Genomic DNA, 19,959 nt, shown 5'->3' with positions numbered 1-19,959 from the left:
GATTCAAATCATACAAAGTGTGTTCTTGACCACAATAAAACTAAGTAAGAAATCAATCATAGAAATCTTCAAACATTTGGAAACTAAACAATATACTTCAAAATAGCTCATAAAGCAAAGAAGAAATCAAAAAGGAAATGAGAAATTAGTTTAGACTGAATGCAAGTGAAAAGTTACATATCAAAAGGAGTATAGGCATACCTCATTTTTTTGCACTTTGCAAATACTGAGTTTTTTACAAATGGAAGTTTTGTGACAACCCTGCATTGAACAAGTCTGTTGGTGCTGTTTCTCCAACAGCATTTGCTCACTTTATGTCTCTGTGTCACATTTTGGTAATTCTTGTAATATTTCAAACTTTTTCATTATTATTATTTTTGTAATGGTGATCTGTGATCAGTGGTATTTGATGTTACTATTGCAGAAAGATTGCATCTTGCTAAAGTTTCAGATGATGGTTAGCATTTTTTAGCAATAAAATATTTTTTAATTAAGGTACATGCATTGGTTTTTTAGACATAATGCTATTGCACACTTAATAGACTACAGTGTAGTATAATATGTAACTTTTATATGTGCTGGGAAACCAGAAAATTTATGTGACTCACTTTATTGCCATATTCACTTTATTGTGGTGGTCTGGAACTAAACTCACAGTATCTCTGAGGTATGCCTGTACTTAGGTGGAAATTTATAGTGCTAAGAGCTTATAAGAAGAAAAGTCTTAAATCAGTGTCCTCAGCTTCCATCCTAAGAAACTAGAACCAAAAAAAGAGAAAATGAGACCCAAAGTAAGCAGAAGAAAGGAAATAATCAGCAGAAATCTTAAAATAGGTGACACAAAAAAGCAGAGAAGATCAAAGTGGATGCTGATTTATTGAGAATATCAATAAAATCAATGAGCTTCTCATCAGACTGATCAGGATAAAAAGAGAGCAGACACAATTTACTAATACCATGAATTAAAGAGGTAACAACACTACAAATTCTATTGATATTATAAACAATTTTATTCCAATAATTCCATCAATTTAGATGGAATGAACAAATCCCTTGAAAGACAAAAACTATCAAAGTTTATTCAATAATTATGGAATGTGAACAACCAGGTTTATTAAAGAAAAAGTCTTAGCAAACCAGAAGAGAATTTCCTTAACCTGATAAAGGGAATCTATGGAACATTTGCATCTAACATCATATTTGATGGTAAATGACCGAAGTCTTTTCCCCTAAGATGAAGAATGAGACAAAGATAGCTACTGTCAGCAATTCTATTCAACATTGCCCTGGAGGTCCTAGCCAGAGGAATAAGCTAAAGAAAAATAAATGAAAAGCATCCAGATTGGACAGGAAGAAGTAAAACTGTCTTTATTTGCAAATGACCTGATCGTCTATATAGAACACTAAATAGAATCTACAAAAGAGCTACTAGAATTAATGAATGAGCTGAACATGGTTGCAAAATACAATATCAATATACAAACGTCAATTGTGCGTGTGTGTGTGTGTGTGTGTATATATATATATATATATATATACTGAAATTAGGATCTTAAAAAAATTATAATAGCATCAAAAAATATGAAATACTCAGGGATAAATCTGATAAAAATTGTGCAAGAACTATACACTGAAAACTATAAAACATTATAGAGAGAAATTAAAGAAGACCTTTATCTCTGCTATTTAATGGAGAGGTATACCTTGTTCATAGATGCTATGGATTGAAAGTTTGTGTCCTCTCCAAACTTTATGTGTTGAAATCTAGTTCTCAATGTGGTGGTATTTGGAGACAAGGCCTTTGGGAGGTGATTAGATCATGAGGGTAGCCCTCAAGAATGGGATTAGTGCCCTTATAAGAAGAGGGCAGAGAGCTAGGTAGCTCTCTTTCCAGCATGTGAGGATACAGCAAGAAGTCAGCTATCAGCAAACAGAAAGGGGGCTCTCTCCAGAACATGATCATGTTGATACCATGATCTTGGACTTCCAACCTCCAGAACTTTGAGAAATAAATTTCTGTTGCTTATAAGCCACCTAGTCTATGGTATTTTGTTATAGCAGCTTAGCTGAAAGACAAATGGGTTAAAAGATTCAGTACTGTTAAGACATTAATTCTCTCCTAAATGATCTATAGATTCAGTTCAGTCCCAATCAAAATCCCAGATGACTTTCTTATAGAAATGATAACCTCATTTTAAAATTCATGGTAGTATCTAGAATAGCCAAAACAACTTTAAAAGAAGGAAGAAAGTTGGAGGACTGTCACTACCAGTTCATTATTTTGAATGAAAGAATGGTTTTACAGGGTATGCATATGTCAAAACTTATCAAATGTATACATGTGGTTTATTGTATGTAATTTATAGCTCAAAAAAGCTGTTTTTTCAAAAGCTGATAGGAAAATGGTATAAAATACAAAATACAAAAAATTTTTTAAATATGAGGAAAAGAATGTAGAATAGATTTGAAAAATAAAACAAATAGTAACAAAGAGATTTAAACTCATGTATGTCCATAATTAGCTTAAGAATAAACTACTCCAATTAAAAGACAAAGGTTATTATACTAAAGAAAAAACATTTTAAAAGGACTATTAAAATTTGAATTAAATTTTAATTTAATTTTATTTGTCATTTTAATGCACCATGCTTTATTTGTGGGTAGCCATAAATAAATATTTGTTTTATGAGAATAATATAAAGAAAAACTTAATTTTTTTTTATCCCTGGTTTCACTTGAGTTGTGTTTTGAAATGAGCCTTCTCACGCGTCATGAATGGGTTTTGTGTTTCGTAAGTTTATGGAGGTTGATCGATGGCCTGTGATCCCGTCCCCTGATTTTGTATGTAAAGTATTAGATGTTTGCATGTTTTTCAGGAGAGGGTCAATAACTGATAAGCATCTCATGTCCAAACAAACATTGGAGAATCATGGTTTGACTAATGAAAAAACTGAGTGCTATTCTAGGTGTCTAATTTCTCAATAGTATTTCCCTGAAATTAATTTCTAGTGAGTGATTCAAATGACTTGATCTATATATTTGTGCATGAGCCTCCTCACAGTAGCTTGGAGTAACAAGTTAAAGGTTATTCCAAGGATTGTGTGGTTGAAACTCTAATGAAAGTTTTCTACTTCCTTAAGCTAGACTTTGGTTCTCATGGTGTGATTGATTCCCAGATCAACAGCTGCAGTATCACCTGGGAACTTACTAGAAAGGCAAATTCTCCAGCCCTACTGAATCAGAAACTCTGGTGGTGAGGGCCTGTAATCAGTGTTTTCAGGGAGCTCTCCAGGGATTCTTATGTACACTAAAGTTTGATAACCGCTGGGTTAAACTATACTTAGAAAAGCCTATTCTCTACCTGGCCAAGTTTAAGCCATTTTGATAAGGAAATGGCTGCAGAATGAAGAGTGTAGTGTTGATAGCTTATATTTTCCATCTCTTTATCCTCAAAGAGCCTGAATCACTCTTGCACAAGTGTCTTGGATTGCACAACCACACTGAACAACAGTTGAGAGAAATCCAATGGCCAGATGAAACTGGAACTCAGTGACACAGCATATAAATTCAGTCATAAAAATCCTGACCAGAAGGCTTTTAGAGGGTGAGTCCCATTAATTCCAAGGGCCTCAGATCTCTGCTTCTTTTGGGGAGTAGAACATTCATTTTCCTGAACAAACCGACCTCAGGATCGGTTTTATTTACCTTTTTCCAGCGGTGTGGCCCCCTTACAAACATCCTTTAAAGCAGTGATCTGTATCACCATGGCTCCATTTGCAAGGTAGATTAATGAATTCACTCAGCCTGCGTTCTGGACTGAGGTCTTAGCCATAGCAGCATAAAACTTCCAACCTGTCCAAAACCAGTCTTTGAATCCTTCAAATGATCATTCTCTCTTGTCCTTCTGTTGCCTGAAGCTTGATCTGTCATGACACCTTACTGTTTCGCTGATGAGAAATAGCATAGAGCACTTCACAGCAGTTCTCATTAAAGGAGGGCAGCCAAGTGGAATTCATTCTTGGCTCTTAATAGTTTTCAAGTGAGAATTTTATTGCATATTAATGAGCTCTAATTGATATTTGTGACTGGTTTTTATGGAAATCATGCATGTATAATTTGCATAATAGTACCTGAGTGCTTTTAGGTAATAGCACAACTCTGGGAAGTTGGTGAGGGAAGTTAGTATGTTGCCTTTTTTTTTTTTTTTAAATTCCCAACTCCAGCCCCTGGCAATAGTGTGGAGTGTTAATAGGTCTCTGAGATCCGTCTATAAGGCAGTAGTGACTCACAGCCCAGTTTGTGTGGTTGTGCCAGTTTATACCTGAAAGTATAGAGAGAGTCAGCAAAACACATCAGGGCAGGTCTCTGAAAGCAGGAGATGCTCCCACAGTAGTCAGGGGGATTTTCCAGCCCCTCTTTATGAATCAAACCTCCTGTTTCTGCTTAGTTATAGGAGTATCTAGATGTCCTGAGTATTGTTTCTAGGAGTCTAGGACGCCTATGCTATACAATGTTTTCTTAATATCTCTGGATTCGCTTCAACAAGTATGAACTGCTGTGTACCAGGCTCTGTGCTAGGTGCTAGAACAAGACAGCGTTGTCTTATTCCCTGCTGCATCCCTAGCTCTCAGCACAGTGACCAGCACATAATAGTTGATCAATCAATATTTCCTGCATTAATGAACATGGCCTCTGCCATCGGGAATCTGTAATTCATTATTCTTTCAAAATTTGATTTTAAATACTGTATAAAGATCATTACTCTTGGGGGGTACAGTATAGCTCAGTGGTAGAGTTCATGCTTACCATCCACAAGGTCATGGGTTCAATCCGCAGTACCCCCATTAAAATAAATAAATAAATAAACCTAATGACCACAACTGCCCTCGCAAAAAGGTCATTACTCTTCATGTTAGAAGAAACAATAATTTAGAACTTTGGATTCTATTAGAAACTTAAGAGAAACAAGATGAATAATGTTGGTTATGTGACCCAAGTCTTCTGTATAGAAGACCCTTCTTTACTGTGGAAATGAAAGAAGCCAATATTTATTGATGATTTAGTGTATTATATTTGCCTTCATCCTAGACATAATATGATTTAATCATCAACAAAACCTGTGAGGTATGGATAGTATTATCTTCATTTCAGGAGGCAGCTAAGAATTGGAGAAGTTAAGTGACTAACTTAAGGTGCCACAAATAGAAAATGATGGAGATGAGACTTAAAATTCAGTCTCAGTTTTGTCCATTACTGGCTACTCATTATACCCAATGGTCCTGGGATATGTGAAGTGAAGCCAGACCCCATGTATTGGGATGAAGGGCTGAATTGGCCCAGGGGCCCAGCGTGTGCTCTGCATTCAGTTGACCTACTGTTTACAGTATGCCTACTGCTTACAGCACTGTTGCCCAGATTCTATAGGGGACCCAATCCAACAGCCAGTCTGATTCACTTTAATTCTATCAAGCAGCCAGAAAAAATTGTGAACACTGTTAGCAAAGGGAGAAATCAGGTTTAGTAGAAGAAAAGTACAAAAAAATATGGAATTAAAAGGTTAAGTATAGTCTTCTGTAATGTTAAGCAAAAATGTTTTCCAGCTTATGAAAAGATCACTGACTGTGGGCTGGGAAACTGGAAAGCAGAGGCTTTGGAGTAGAGGGATTAAGGGAGAATGGTGATATAGTCCAAGAATGAATACAGAGCCAGGGATCCCAGAGATTTGTTTTCTCTGAGACTCACACTAGACTAAAGGAGTGAGTCAAGTCTACTCTTCTTCCTCCTCAACCCTGCCTACCTCCCATCCCTGCCAGGGGGCACCCAGTGTTTCCCTTCTGCTTCTGAAATCCCCCAAGAGGGATGTGTTTGGAGCAGCCATGTCTCCTCCCCCTGCTCTTCCCTCCAGTGAATCAAGATTCCCTGCACGGGCCCTGCTCCAGGGTCCTGGGGATGATTATTCAGAAACCATGAAAGTATGTGGAAAATTTAATTGGAGGCACTTCAAAGGCTTTAAAAGGGAACATTTATCATTTCTCCCTCTTTTATAAGGCAAATCTGAGGTTCTGAGAAGCAGATTAATTCAGTCTGTATTACACTGTTGGGAAGAAAATGTACAAGTTCCAAAAGTTATACTCTCCCAAGAGAATATTCTTTCCCTTTCAGTGTTCCTTTTCTCTCCTGACCTCCTCCACAAAATTCTAACTGCAGCCCTTGAATGGCCTCCTTAAGACCCTGCCTGCTTCAAATGCCTCCACTTGTCCTGCACACATTCTGTGTATTCAGATCAAACTTGCCTGCCTTCTGGTCACCATTCCCATCCAGCACTCCCCAAAACACACACATATAGTCTCCATCTTCCCTCCCCAAGTCCTGGCCTTTGCCCCCGCTGTTCCAAATGTGTGAAAGTCCAACCACAACTTCCTTTAAAGGTCCTTTAAGGTAGTAGTGAAATAGATGATCATGTGATTTTTGTCCTTTCTTTTGATACGGTATATCACATTGATTGATTTGCGTATGTTGAACCATCTTTGTATCCCTGGAATGAATCCAACTTGATCATAGTGTGCAACCTTTTCTATGTGTTGTTCTTCTAGGGCAGTCTACCCAGGCAAAAATAAATAAATGGGACCTAATTAGACATGTAAGCTTTTTTCGCAGCAAAAGAAATTATAAACAAAACAAGAAGATAACCTACAGAATGGGAGAAAATTTTTGCAAATGATAGGACTGCCAAGGGCTTAATCTTCAGAATATACAAACAGCTCATACAACTCAATAACAAAAAACAAACAACCCAATCCAAAAATGGGCTGAAGACCTAAACAAGCAATTTTCCAGTGAAGACATACAAATGGCTAATAGGCATATGAAAAAATACTCAGTATTGCTAATTATCAGAGAAATGCAAATCAAAACTACAATGAGGTATCACCTCACACCAGTCAGAATGGCCATCATTAAAAAGTCCACAAATGATAAATTCTGGAGAGGGTGTAGAGAAAAGGGAACCCTCCTACACTGTTGGTGGGAATGTAGTTTGGTGCAGCCACTGTGGAAAACAGTATGGAGATTCCTTAAAAAACTAAAAAGATATGATCCAGCAATCCCACTCCTGGGCATGTATCTGGAAGGAACTCTAATTCAAAAGGATTTGTGCACCCCAGTGTTCACAGCAGCACTATTTACAATAGCCAGGACATGGAAGCAACCTAAATGTCCATCAACAGATGACTGGATAAAGAAGATGTGGAATATATATAGAATGGAAATACTACTCAGCCATAAAAAAGAATAAAATAGTGCCATTTGCAGCAACATAGGTGGACCTGGAGAATGTCAGTCTAAGTGAAGTAAGCCAGAAGAAAAAGGAAAAATACCATATGATATCACCTATATATGGAATCTTAAAAAAAAAAAAAAAGACAGACACAAGTGAACTTATTTATAAAACAGAGACAGACTCACAGACATAGAAAAGAAATTTGTGGTTATCGGGGTGGGGAAAGGGGTGGGAGGGGATAAATTGGGGGTTTGAATTTTTCAGATACTAACTACTATATATAAAATAGATAAACAGGTTTCTTCTGTATAGCACAGGGAAGTATATTCAATATCTTATAGTAACCTATAATGAAAAAAAAAAGAAAACAAATAGGTGTATGTATCTATGTGACTGAAACATTATGCTGTACACCAGAAGTTGACACAACATTGTAAACTGACTATACTTTAAATTAAAAAAAAAAGTAGTATAGAATGAGCACTGAACTTGGGAGACCAAGATTCTGTTCTTACACTCACCATGTGACCCTGAGTCTCCCAACCTCTATGGGGCAGTTTCCTGACCCATAATGGAGAGATGGGACTTTACTATATTTGAGGTTGCTTCCACCTCCAACATTCTGTGACTTCACCTACTTTCCCTGACTGACTCTGTTCATATATATGCAATACTTTCCCACCATAATCTCATGCTCTCTTAGAAAAAATGTACAATGGTGAGTCATTTTATGTTGAGGATCTCTCTGATTAGGGAGGTTTAATCCCTTCTGCCCTTCTTGTATCCTGCTTGTTGCCCCCATTAAAAGCAATGTATGCTCAAAGAATAGATGTGAATTTTACTGTTAGTTTAAGTTACCCATATTCAGGATGTTTGTAAGTCTGTTACCAGGACATAACGCTGTGCATTCAAAGGCAATTAAAAATTCCTTTTACATTTCCTGCTATTTATAATCATCCATGTATTCCCTGCTACATTAACAAAGTTAATGGAGAGCCAATACTTCAGACTATATTAGTGCCGGAAGGAACCTTAGTAAAACATCTAGTACAGTGCTGTGGGTGGTGCTTTGATAAATTTGCATGTGGTTCTGACTTACCTCTTCTTACTGGGTAGCCTGAAGCCGAAGTACTTCAAATAATGTATCTGTTTGCTCACACTGGGTAGAAACATTCCTAATACTTCAATTGTCCTTTCTCCTGCTTTTAATATAAAACATGTAGTGATTTGAAAAATGAAGAGGTAAGGAAAGCAGGGCAAAAGGAAAATAGTCATAAGATAATAAAATGAGCTAGAAAGCCTAACACTGCACAGTTGCTGTGAGTGAACCACACATTTGATCCTAAGCTTCCCAGAAGCCAGAAGAGAAAGAAACATACTATTCATGCTATTAAAATGTTCCAGAAAAAAGATAATTTTTCTCGATATTTGAAAGGAAGAGAAATTTACACCATCTCTCCTCATGGAGGAGCCATTAAATCAATGTTGTAGACCTCAACAATATCCTATTAATACCACCAATGCTAAATCCATTCATTTATTTAATAATCATTTATTGCATGCCTACTATGTGCCATATATGTTTCAGTGCACTACTATTGTTATTCTTAGTGATGCTCAAATTATCTTGTCATTGGCCAGTGGGAGCCTGTTGACTCTGCATCCCTTTGACATGATTCTGTAATATCTGTGGTCTTTTTTATTTTCTAATATGACAAGATGCCCCAGTTTCGTCTCATATATTTCCAGCTCCACAATTAAATTGGCCATTTCACTAAAGAAATCTTGAGTCCTTTTAGTGAAAGTGGTTTTAGAGACTACAGTCTGGGCACTTGGAGTCCTGATTGTTACTGGGCTGTAATTACTTCCAAACCTCAGTTAACAAACTAGGGAATATGAATGTTTTAGGAAAAGAAAAATTCTGAGTCCATACTGATACTTCCCACTTAAATAAAACATTGAAAGATTCTTATTTATTTTATATGTATATCTCTTTTCTCTTACTTTGAAAATCTGTTTCCAGTGACATGAACATAATTACTTATTTGCTTTATCTAATAGATACGTATGTGTGTATATGTATATGTGTATGTATATCCATCTATGTAAAATAGGAACAATACCACTCATTCCCTGCAATAACAAGGGAGAGATAAATGTAGAAAGCTGTCATAGTTTTCAAAATAGAATCCGCCTTTAACTTTTTAGGTCTGTGTAGACAAACCTGGCAACATCATTTAGAATTGCTTCACTCCACCTCTGGCATTCCCAAATGCTCTTGCCCTGACGTACCTTTTCCTCCATTGTTCTTAACATCTTCCAGATACTATTTAATTTATGTATGTGTTATGTCCACTGATTACTGTTTGACTCCCCCATTGTAATACAAATTCTATAAAGGTAGGGGTCTTTCTTTTGTTCCTAGCATTCCAGGTGCCTAGAACAATGCCTGTCACATTGCTGGTGTTCAAAAAAGTTTATTAAGTGAATGAATATTGGAAGCAAAAGTGTTTTGGAGGAAAAGGGAATTAGTGACCATGGAGTTCTGCTTTCATGTATTCACCATCCCCTTACACATTCATCTCATCACTTCATGGCCCTGGATGCTTTTTATGATTCAGCTTTATTGTTGGTAATGCAGGTACCAACTCAGCTGGGAAAATATGAACGAAGGAAGTTACATTTGAAAAATGATATGGGTATAAAAGAGAATTCAGTATATGCGTGTTTTTCTAATTTGTACATGCTGATGAGCATAGCTTTAAAAAAGAACACAATTTTTTTTTTTTTTTTTACATTTACCCACACATTCATCATTTCCCACACTCTTCTTTCCAGATTTGATTCTGGTATCATTTTTCTTTCTACCTGAAGAATTTCCTCTAACATTTCTTGTATTGCATGTCTCAGGTTTTCTTTTTTGAAATGTCTTTATTTTACCTTCATTTCCAAAAGACATTTTCACTGGGTATTGTATTCTGGGTTGACTTTTAAGATGTCATTCCACTCTCTTCTGGCTTACATAATTTAAATGAGAAATCTGTTGTATTACTGTTGTTTCTCTATACATAATCCAACTACATCTAAAATTTTATCTTTATCACTGGTTTTCAGTAATTTCATTATACTGTGCATTGGTGTGTTTGTGTGTTTGTGTCTGTGTCTGTTTCAGTGTTTATTTTGCTTGGGGTTGTTTGAGCTTCTTGAATCTGTAGGTTAACATTTTTCATCAAATGTGAAAAAATATTGGTCATTATTTATTTCAAATATTTTCTCTCCTTTTTCCCTAGAACTTCAGTTACATGTATGTTAGAAACCACTTGCTATTGTTCAATAAGTCACAAGGCTACCTCCATTTTTATCAACTGTTTTTCTCTACGTACTTCATTTTGGATAATTTCTATTGCTTTGTCTTTAAGGTAACCAATATTTTATTTTTGCAGTGTCTAACCTAGTATATTTTTTCTTTTAGAATTATACTTTGATCTCTAGATAAAAAAGATTTTAGATATTTTATTAGATAAATAAAAGATTTAGGTCTTTTCTATATTGTCCATTTCTCTCCTCATTTTGTTTATGTTCTGTTTTATGTCTTTGAGCATATTTATAATAGTTGTTTTAAAGTCCTTGTGTGCCAATTATATTGTTTCTATTATTTCTGTATGTTTTTATTGAATTTTTAAAATGTATGGCTATAGGGTTTTTTTTGACATTTTTTATTCATTTATAATCATTTTACAATGTTGTGTCAGATTCCCGTGAAGAGAACAATTTTTCAGTTATACATGAACATATATATGTTCATTGTCACATTTTTTTCTCTGTGAGCTACCATAAGATCTTATATATATTTCCCTGTGCTATACAGTATAATCTTGTTTATGTACTCTACATTTTTGAAATCCCAGTCTATCTCTTCCCATCCCCTGCCCCCTTGGCAACCACAAGTTTGTATTCTATGTCTATGAGTCTATTTTTGTTCTGTATTTATGCTTTGTTTGTTTGTTTGTTTTTTGGATTCCACATATGAGCGATCTCATATGGTATTTTTCTTTCTCTTTCTGGCTTACTTCACTTAGAATGACATTCTCTAGGAGCATCCATGTTGCTGCAAATGGTGTTATGTTGTCGGTTTTTATGGCTGAGTAGTATTCCATTGTATAAATATACCACATCTTCTTTATCCAGTAACCTGTTGATGGACATTTAGGCTGTTTCCATGTCCTGGCTATTGTAAATAATGCTGCTATGAACATTGGGGTGCAGGTGTCATCCTGAAGTAGGGTTCCTTCTGGATATAAGCCCAGGAGCGGGATTCCTGGGTCATATGGTAAGTCTACTCCTAGTCTTTTGAGGAATCGCCATACTGTTTTCCACAGTGGCTGTACCAAACTGCATTCCCACCAGCAGTGTAGGAGGGTTCCCTTTTCTCCGCAGCCTCTTCAGCATTTGTCATTTGTGGACTTTTGAATGATGGCCATTCTGACTGGTGTGAGGTGATACCTCATTGTAGTTTTGATTTGCATTTCTCTGATAATTAGTGATATTGAGCATTTTTTCATGTGTCTATTGATCATTTGTATGTCTTCCTTGGAGAATTACTTGTTTAGGTCTTTTGCCTGTTTTTGGATTGGGTTGTTTATTTTCTTCTTATTGAGTCGTATGAACTGCTTATATATTCTGGAGATCAAACCTTTGTTGGTTTCATTTGCAAAAAAATTTTCCCATTCCGTAGGCTGTCTTTTTGTTTTACTTATGGTTTCCTTTGCTGTGCAGAAGCTTGTAAGTTTCATTAGGTCCCATTTGTTTATTCTTGCTTTTATTTCTTCTAGGAGAAAATTTTTGAGATGTATGTCAGATAATGTTTTGCCTATATTTTCTTCTAGGAGGTTTATTGAATCTTGTCTTATGTTTAAGTCTTTGATCCATTTTGAGCTGATTTTTGTGTATGGTGTAAGGGAGTGTTCTAGCTTCTTTGTTTTACATGCTGCTGTCCAGTTTTCCCAACACCATTTGCTGAAGAGACTTTATTCCATTGTATATTCTTGCCTCCTTTGTCAAAGATTAGTTGAACAAAAGTTAGTGGGTTCTTTTCAGGGCTCTCTATTCTGTTCCATTGGTCTCTATGTCTGTTTTGGTACCAATTCCATGCTGTCTTGATGACTGTAGCTCTATAGTATTGTCTGAAGTCTGGGAGAATTATTCCTCCAGCTTCTTTCTTTCTCTTCAGTAATGCTCTGGCAATTCTAGGTCTTTGATGGTTCCATATAAATTTTATTATGATTTGTTCTAGTTCTATGAAATATGTCCTGGATAATTTGATAGGGATTGCATTAAATCTGTAGATTGCCTTGGGCAATGTGACCATTTTAACAATATTGATTCTTCCAATCCAAGAGCATGGGATATCTTTCCATTTTTTAAAGTCTTCTTTAATTTCCTTCATCAGTGGTTTATAGTTTTCTGTGTATAATTCTTTCACCTCCTTGGTTAGATTTATTCCTAGATATTTTTATTACTTTGGGTGCTATTTTAAAGGGGATTGTTTCTTTACTTTCTTTTTCTGTTGATTCATCATTAGTGTAAAGAAGTGCAACTGATTTTTGAACGTTAATCTTGTAACCTGCCACCTTGCTGAATTCTTCGGTCAGCTCTAGTAGTTTTTGTGTGGACCTTTTAGGGTTTTATATATATTGTAACATGTCGTTGGCATATAGTGACACTTTTACCTCTTCTTTTCCAATTTGGATCCCTTTTATTTCTCTCTCCTGCTTGATTGCTGTGGTTAGGACCTCCAAGACTATGTTGAATAGGAGTGGTAATAGTGGGCATCCTTGTCTTGTCCCAGATTTTAGTGGGAAGCTTTTGAGTTTTTCACCGTTGAGTACTATGCTGGCTGTAGGTTTGTCATATATAGCTTTTATGATGTTGAGATATGTTCCCTCTATACCCACTTTGGTGAGAGTTTCTATCATAAATGAGTGTTGAATTTTATCAAATGCTTTTTCTGCATCTATTGAGATGATCATGTGGTTTTTGTCCTTTCTTTTGTTGATGTGATGTATTACATTGGTTAATTTGCGTGTGTTGAACCACCCTTGTGTCCCTGGGATGAACCCCACTTGGTCATGATGCATAATCTTTTTTATGTGTTGTTGGATTCTATTTGCTAATATTTTGGTGAGGATTTTGGCGTCTATGTTCATCAGTGAAATTGGCCTATAATTCTCTTTTTTTGTAGTGTCTTTGCCTGGTTTTGGTAACAGGGTGATGGTGGCTTTATAGAATGAGTTTGGGAGTATTCCCTCCTTTTCAATCTTCTGGAAGAGTTTAAGAAGGACTAGTATGAGTTCTTCTTTGTATGTTTGGTAGAATTCCATGGTGAAGCCGTCCGGTCCTGGACTTTTATTTGTAGGGAGGTTTTTTATTGCTATTTCGATTTCATTTCTAGTGATCGGTTTGTTCAAGTGGTCAGTTTCTTCTTGATTCAGTCTTGGTGGACTGTATGTTTCCAGAAACTTGTCCATCTTCTGTAGGTTATCCAGTTTGGTTCCATATAGTTTTTCATAATATTCTTGTTTGATATTCTGTATTTCTATTTTATTTGTTGTAATTTCTCCATTTTCCTTTCTTATTTTGCTAATTTGTGCTCTCTCTTTTTTCTTTGTGAGTTTGGCCAGAGGTTTGTCGATATTATTTACTTTTTCAAAAAACCAGCTTTTGGTTTGATTGATTTTTTTCTATGGTGTTTTTAATCTCTGTTTTATTTATTTCCTCCCTGATCTTTATAATTTCCTTCCTTCTGCTGCCTTTTGGGGTTTTTTTGTTCTTCTTTTTAAAGTTCTTTCAGCTCATGGGTTAAATTGTTTATTTGAGATTGTTCTTCTTTTTTGAGGAAGGCCTGTATCGCTATAAACTTCCCTCTTAGCATTGCCTTTGCTGTATCCCATAGATTTTGTGTGGTTGTGCTTTCATTTTCATTTGTCTCAAGGTATTTTTTAATTTCAGCTTTGATTTCCTCAGTGACCCATTGGTTTTTTTTAATAGCATATTTTTTAATCTCCATGCTTTCCTTTTTTTCTCCTTTGTTTCTCTGTTGTTGATTTCTAGTTTCATGGCATTGTGGTCAGTAAAGATGCTTGAGATAATTTCTATCTTCTTAAAATTGTTGAGGTTTCTTTTGTGCCCTAGTACACGATCAATCCTAGAAAATGTTCCATGTGCACTTGAAAAGAATATATATCCTATTTTTGGGGGGTATAATGCTCTGAAAATATCCACCAAATCTAATTTTTCTATTGTATTATTTAATTTCTCTGTTGCTTTATTTATTTTCTGTCTGGAAGATCTGTCTAGTGATGTTAATGCGGTGTTAAAATTTCCAACAATGATTGTATTCCCATCAATATCCCCCTTTATCTCTGTTAGTAATTGTTTTATGTACTTAGGTGCTCCTATATTGGGTGCATATATATTAACGAGTGTGATATCCTCTCTCGTATCACTCCTTTAATCATTATAAAATGTCCTTCTTATCTTTCTTTATGGCCTTTGTTTTAAAGTCTATTTTGTCTGAAATCAGTACTGCTACACCTGCTTTTTTGGCTTTTCCATTTGCATGGAATAGGTTTTATTTTTTGCTTCTTTACTTGCCTGGTAATTTTTTTATTGGATGATGGACATTTTGGATTTTATGTTCTTGGATGCTGGATTTTGTTATATTCCTTTAAAGAACATTGGGTTTTGTCCTGGAATGCAATTGAGTTTTTTGAGACTAATTTGATCCTTTTAAGCCTTACTTTTAAGTGTTATTAGAGAAGGTCTGGAGTAATTTCTAGTCTAGGGTTAATTTAGTTCCATTTTTTTCTGAGGATTCTATCCAATGTCCTATATATTATGAGGTCTCTCCACTCTGGCTGATGGGAACACATTTACAGCCCTGTATGAACTCCAGAAATTGTTTAGCTACTGCCTACCTGTGGTTCTTTCTTTCACTTCAAGTAGTTTTTCTCACTCATGCCTAGATTAATACTTAGAAAAAGACTAAGAGGATCCCCTGCAAATTTCCAAAGCACTCTCTCTCTTTGCTCTCCCTCTTCTTTATTACTCTGCTTCACAAATTCTGTTTGCCTTGATGTTCTTAAATCTAGTCTATTCTCCTTACCTTAGCAAGATTTCTAGGTTCTCTTTGGGTTTTCCTCCTTGTACTATGGCCTGGAAACTTTTCAGGCAGTAACTTGGGATGAATTATAGTCATTGAAAGAATATTTATTTATATTTCATTTATATTTCATTATATATATATATATATATATATATGTATATATATATATATATATATATAATTGTAGGTTCACCTCATTTGCTTTCCAAAGTCCTGAACTATCTATTATCCAGTGTCTGAAAAGAGTTGTTTCAGATATTTTGCCTGATTTTCAAGTTGTTTACAGCAGGAAGCCAATTCCAAAAGTAGTTTAATTCTTCATGAACAGAAGCAGACGTTATACCAACTGAGAAACAACTTTTTAGAGGACAGTAATTGCAGGACTAGGTTTTCAACAATCAGAACTAATTTGTAGAAGAATAGGATAAGGGGGAGGGTATAGCTCATGTGGTAGAGCACATGCTTAGCATGCATGAGATCCCGTGTTCAATCCCCAGTACCTCCTCCAAAAATAAATATGTAAATAAACCTAATTACCTCCCCACCATCAAAAAAAAGAAGAAGAAGGAGAAGGGGAAGGGGAAGGAGAAGGAAGCCCCACAATGTCTGACCGTGTGTGTGCTACTATCTGTGGACTAGACGTTTGCCTCTATAGGCTGTGTGTGGGAGGGGGAAGGGAGGTTGCTCTTGGAGGAGACTGGCAGATGTTTCTCCTTGTGCCTTGGATTCTGTATCTATCTTATGGTCAGATGCCTCACCATTACCCGCTGTGCACACTACTTCCCACCCACTTTCCCAGTCACTCAACACTGTTTTTGAAATCATTCAACTCTCTCCTCTCAATGACTAAGCCATTCCTTGTTTCACCAGCTCCTTATGTGTGAATCTCTGTGAATATCTGCCCCATGGGGGAGCCTAGTATCAGTTTATAAAATTCCTACACTAGATATCCTTGGACCAAAGTGGGGCATAACACTCAAAGTTCCATACCAGTGAGTTCACTCTGTCCAAGGGTCCTTTGGAATGTACTCAGAAATTTATCCCCCAGAAATTGATGTTCAGATGGACAATCCATCATGTTCACAAAATTTCCCAAAGATGATTTGGGCTTAAGGTTGTTAGCCCTTCTAAGATCCATAGTGTTGACCACTATGCTGGATTTCTCTACCTTAGTATTATTGACATTCGGGGCTGGGTAAGTCTTTGTTGTTTGGACCATCCTATGAATTGTAGGATGTTTAACAGCATCCCTGGCCTCTACCAACTAGACGTCAGTATCACCCTTCTCTCAGTTTTGACAATCATAGTGTCTCCAGACATTGCCAAATGTCCCCTGGAGGTACATTATTGCCCCAGTTGAGAAGTACTGGTATGCACACACTATTGTGTGTCATACTCCAGGGAACTCATAGATGTGAAGCTCTGGGAACTAAACATGAAGAAACCTAACAGGCCATTTGATGTCTTCCTGGGAGTGGTCAGTCCAGAGTGTCTGCCCCATGTAGGGTGTGTACTAGAAGGACATTGACCTTGCACTGTAAACCCCTGGATTCGAGTCCTCCTCTGAAAATTTGGAGCAGGTTTCTTCACTTCTCTGCTCTTCAGTTTCCTTATGTGAAAATGAGGAATGGTCTTGTTTACCTCACAGACACTATTGTGAGAACAAAAAGAGGTTTTATACATACATACACACACATCTATATGATGTAAGGATATACAAACAGGGACTTAACAATGATTTAAATATCAGTGTAATTATTTGCCAGTATGATTAATATAGGAAAAACATATCTTTCAATCTATCATACAGGATAGTCCTCCCTGTGGCTTGCAGTATTGTTCTGCGCTACAAGGCACAATAGGGAATGTCTAACTTTTAAAAAAGGAAAAAAAAATTGTCTTTTCAGCAATTAAAATTTCAACTAAACTAGGATGCAGATCGTCATGTTTTCATATTTATTTAATTTTGCATTCAGTAATCTGATCAGACTGCACAAGAATTTAAATGTCTTGACAGGAGATAGTGGCTTTTAGTTCTCTTGAGATTTCATTGTAATGAGCCTGGTAAATAATTCAGGAAGATATGAGAGGCCAATATATGGGCAGCACCTGGTGCTGTATTGTTCATGTCTAAGTGTGCAGAATCCAAAGAGGGCATTCTACACCTGCCACTATTGTTCTGGCTTAAACACAAGTCCTATATTCAGTGGCTATTGAAATAATAATAATTGATTTTTTTTTCTCTTCCAATTTTCCTCCACAATAAAAGAAAACTGTGCTAAGCTGTTTCAGAAACACAAAGCAGAAGCGGCATCCTCTTTTAAACTCCCCCTGATAAAATTTCAAATCTGTTTCTCTGTTAAGGGGTAGATTGCTTTGAAGAATTAGGGACATGTCTGCCTTTTCCGTCAGAGCTAATTTGAGCCTTTCTGCATTTCTACTTTTGTTCTGCAAGGTAGAGCTTCTTTTTAGATCACAGTATTCACATTGCAGTCATCTTCTGAGAGAAGTAACACCATGCTCTGGCCACTCACTCACTCTGTGGGACTCCCTAGAACCCTCAGTTTCTCTTCTTATTACCTCAGTAGCCTATCCCACTTCTGGCAGTCTAACAGTTTAAAAACAAACACAAAACACTCCTGGCAAATCGTTCTATGGAGTCTTTTGTGACCCCAGCTGACTGGACATAGAATGCTCCTCCATTCACTGAGCGAACAAGAGCTCTCGGGACCAACCAACAGACAATGCACGTGGACAGCATGGGGCACCTGGGCCCCCCACCACCCAGAATCAGATAGAGCTTAAGCCCTGAGTTGCATGGAAAGATCTTGGGAAGGCAGGGGGTTCCTAGTAGGGAAAAAAGGAAGATGTGCCTCATACATCTTAAGTTTTTATAGTACTGAGTCATAAAAAGGATCTGAAGAGGGACTGTAGAGCTTTATATCTATAGTTTGTTAGATGTGCTTTGGTTTTGTTTTTAAAGTATTGTTTATTGAAGAGGTTTTAGAATATGTTTATTTCAACCTATACTATATTTTAAAACTGTTATAAAGTATACAACCATATATAATAAAACTATAACTGTACAGTTAAAATGTATAAAAGGTTTTTAAACCTCTGTAATAAACCACTTACGCATTTATGTATGTTTGTGTTTATTTGTATGTGTTATATACATAACATTTGTTTGTTAACAGGTTTAATTGCTTTCCTCTCCTTCTGGACCCGTGTGAGAGTACTTGGAGCAGTGACTGCCATCTGGTGGCAAGCCAGCATCATCGCTTGGTACAACCTAATGGTGACTAAGATGCCCACTCTTAGTGGTATGCACTGGCAGCAGGGGACCAGGAGAGCCTGGAGGGTGTCTGATGAAGGAGCCTAGTGAAATAGGCTGTTGCTTCCACCTGAATGAGTTGTTCATCCCAGATTTTGAGCCTGGAGCCAGCTCCAAAATGGCACCTCTGAAGAAAAGATTTGGATTGCTCTTGTGTTTTCGTCAAAGATCTGCTGGTTACCTACCAGCGGGTAACCAAGACTGTGAATAAGCACATATCAAGAGGGGCATGTGATGACATGGAGCCTGAAATAAACTGCTCTGAATTGTGTGATGGTTTTCCTGGTCAGGAGCTGGATCGGAGACCCCTTCATGATCTCTGCAGGACAACAATTGTAAGTGAGCAGCTGTCAGGGCTGCACAGATACACATGTTGTTGTTATTATGATGGTGGTAGTGGCAGGGAGAGGAGGACAAGGAGGAAATGCTTCTGCAGGACATGTGTGTCCCAGCTCTGGAGGTCCTGGGGGCAGTTCATGTTTGATCTGTTGAACAGCCTTCATTCCTAACAGCTTCTCTTCATTCTGTTCTCAGACCTCTTCCCACCACAGCAGTAAGACCGTTTCTTCATTATCTCCTGCCCTCTTGGGTGTTGTTTGGACTTTCCTCAGCTGTGGACTTGTTTTGATAGCTTTCTTTCTGGGCTTCACAGTTCGCTGCAGGAAGAACAGGTAAGCAGCCCCATGCCTAGTTTCTCATCCTCCATAGTCTGAAACATGAAACCCAGAGTGTTAGTATCATGTTGGCTCCCTGAGCTGCTAGCTGGTATCAGCCAAGCCTGGGTCCTACCGTGGCATGAAGCTGTGTGAGAAGCCCCCCTGAAGCAGTGCTGGCCTTGCGGTACAGTGCCCTCTTGTGAAGAAGGAAGGCCTGGCCCAGGACTGTGCTAACTGCTGCAAGGATATCCAAAGAACGAAGTGAAGCGTCTCTCCTCATAAAGGAGGGTACAGTCCTTCTGAGAAGATGAGGTATTTGTATTTAAAACAGAGAGCATGTAAAGAAATATTCCAAAGCAACATGAAAGTTTATGGTGGCACAGTTGGAGCCAGTCTGGGTAGGCTAAGTTTTCTGCAAAAATAGTGCAGCCCCACTACCTGACTGTCCTGCTAGACAATTCTGACTGGTTGGAAAGTTACCGGCTCACCCAGGTATGTACCTGTGGCGCCCAGGACCAACAAAAGA

At 37.1% G+C, this 19,959-nt stretch overlaps 1 protein-coding gene across 3 annotated transcripts in view; it reads left to right on the top strand.

Moving 5' to 3' along the window:
- GPR156 (G protein-coupled receptor 156) overlaps positions 1–19,959 on the top strand; it is a 102,061-nt gene that overhangs the window by 19,016 nt on the left and 63,086 nt on the right. For all 3 annotated transcript variants that reach the window (XM_032480008.1, XM_032479995.1, XM_032479999.1), the window contains exons 2-3: positions 18,641–19,112; positions 19,312–19,448. In XM_032480008.1, coding sequence (XP_032335899.1) covers positions 19,017–19,112; positions 19,312–19,448 — 233 coding nt within the window. In that variant the 5' untranslated portion in view covers positions 18,641–19,016. The remainder of the gene's footprint in view (positions 1–18,640; positions 19,113–19,311; positions 19,449–19,959) is intronic.

This window comes from Camelus ferus, chromosome 1 (assembly GCF_009834535.1).
Source record: "Camelus ferus isolate YT-003-E chromosome 1, BCGSAC_Cfer_1.0, whole genome shotgun sequence".
Lineage (NCBI taxonomy): Eukaryota > Metazoa > Chordata > Mammalia > Artiodactyla > Camelidae > Camelus > Camelus ferus.
The sequence above is the reverse complement of the archived record's forward strand: the minus strand, read 5'-3'. Positions and strand labels throughout refer to the sequence as shown.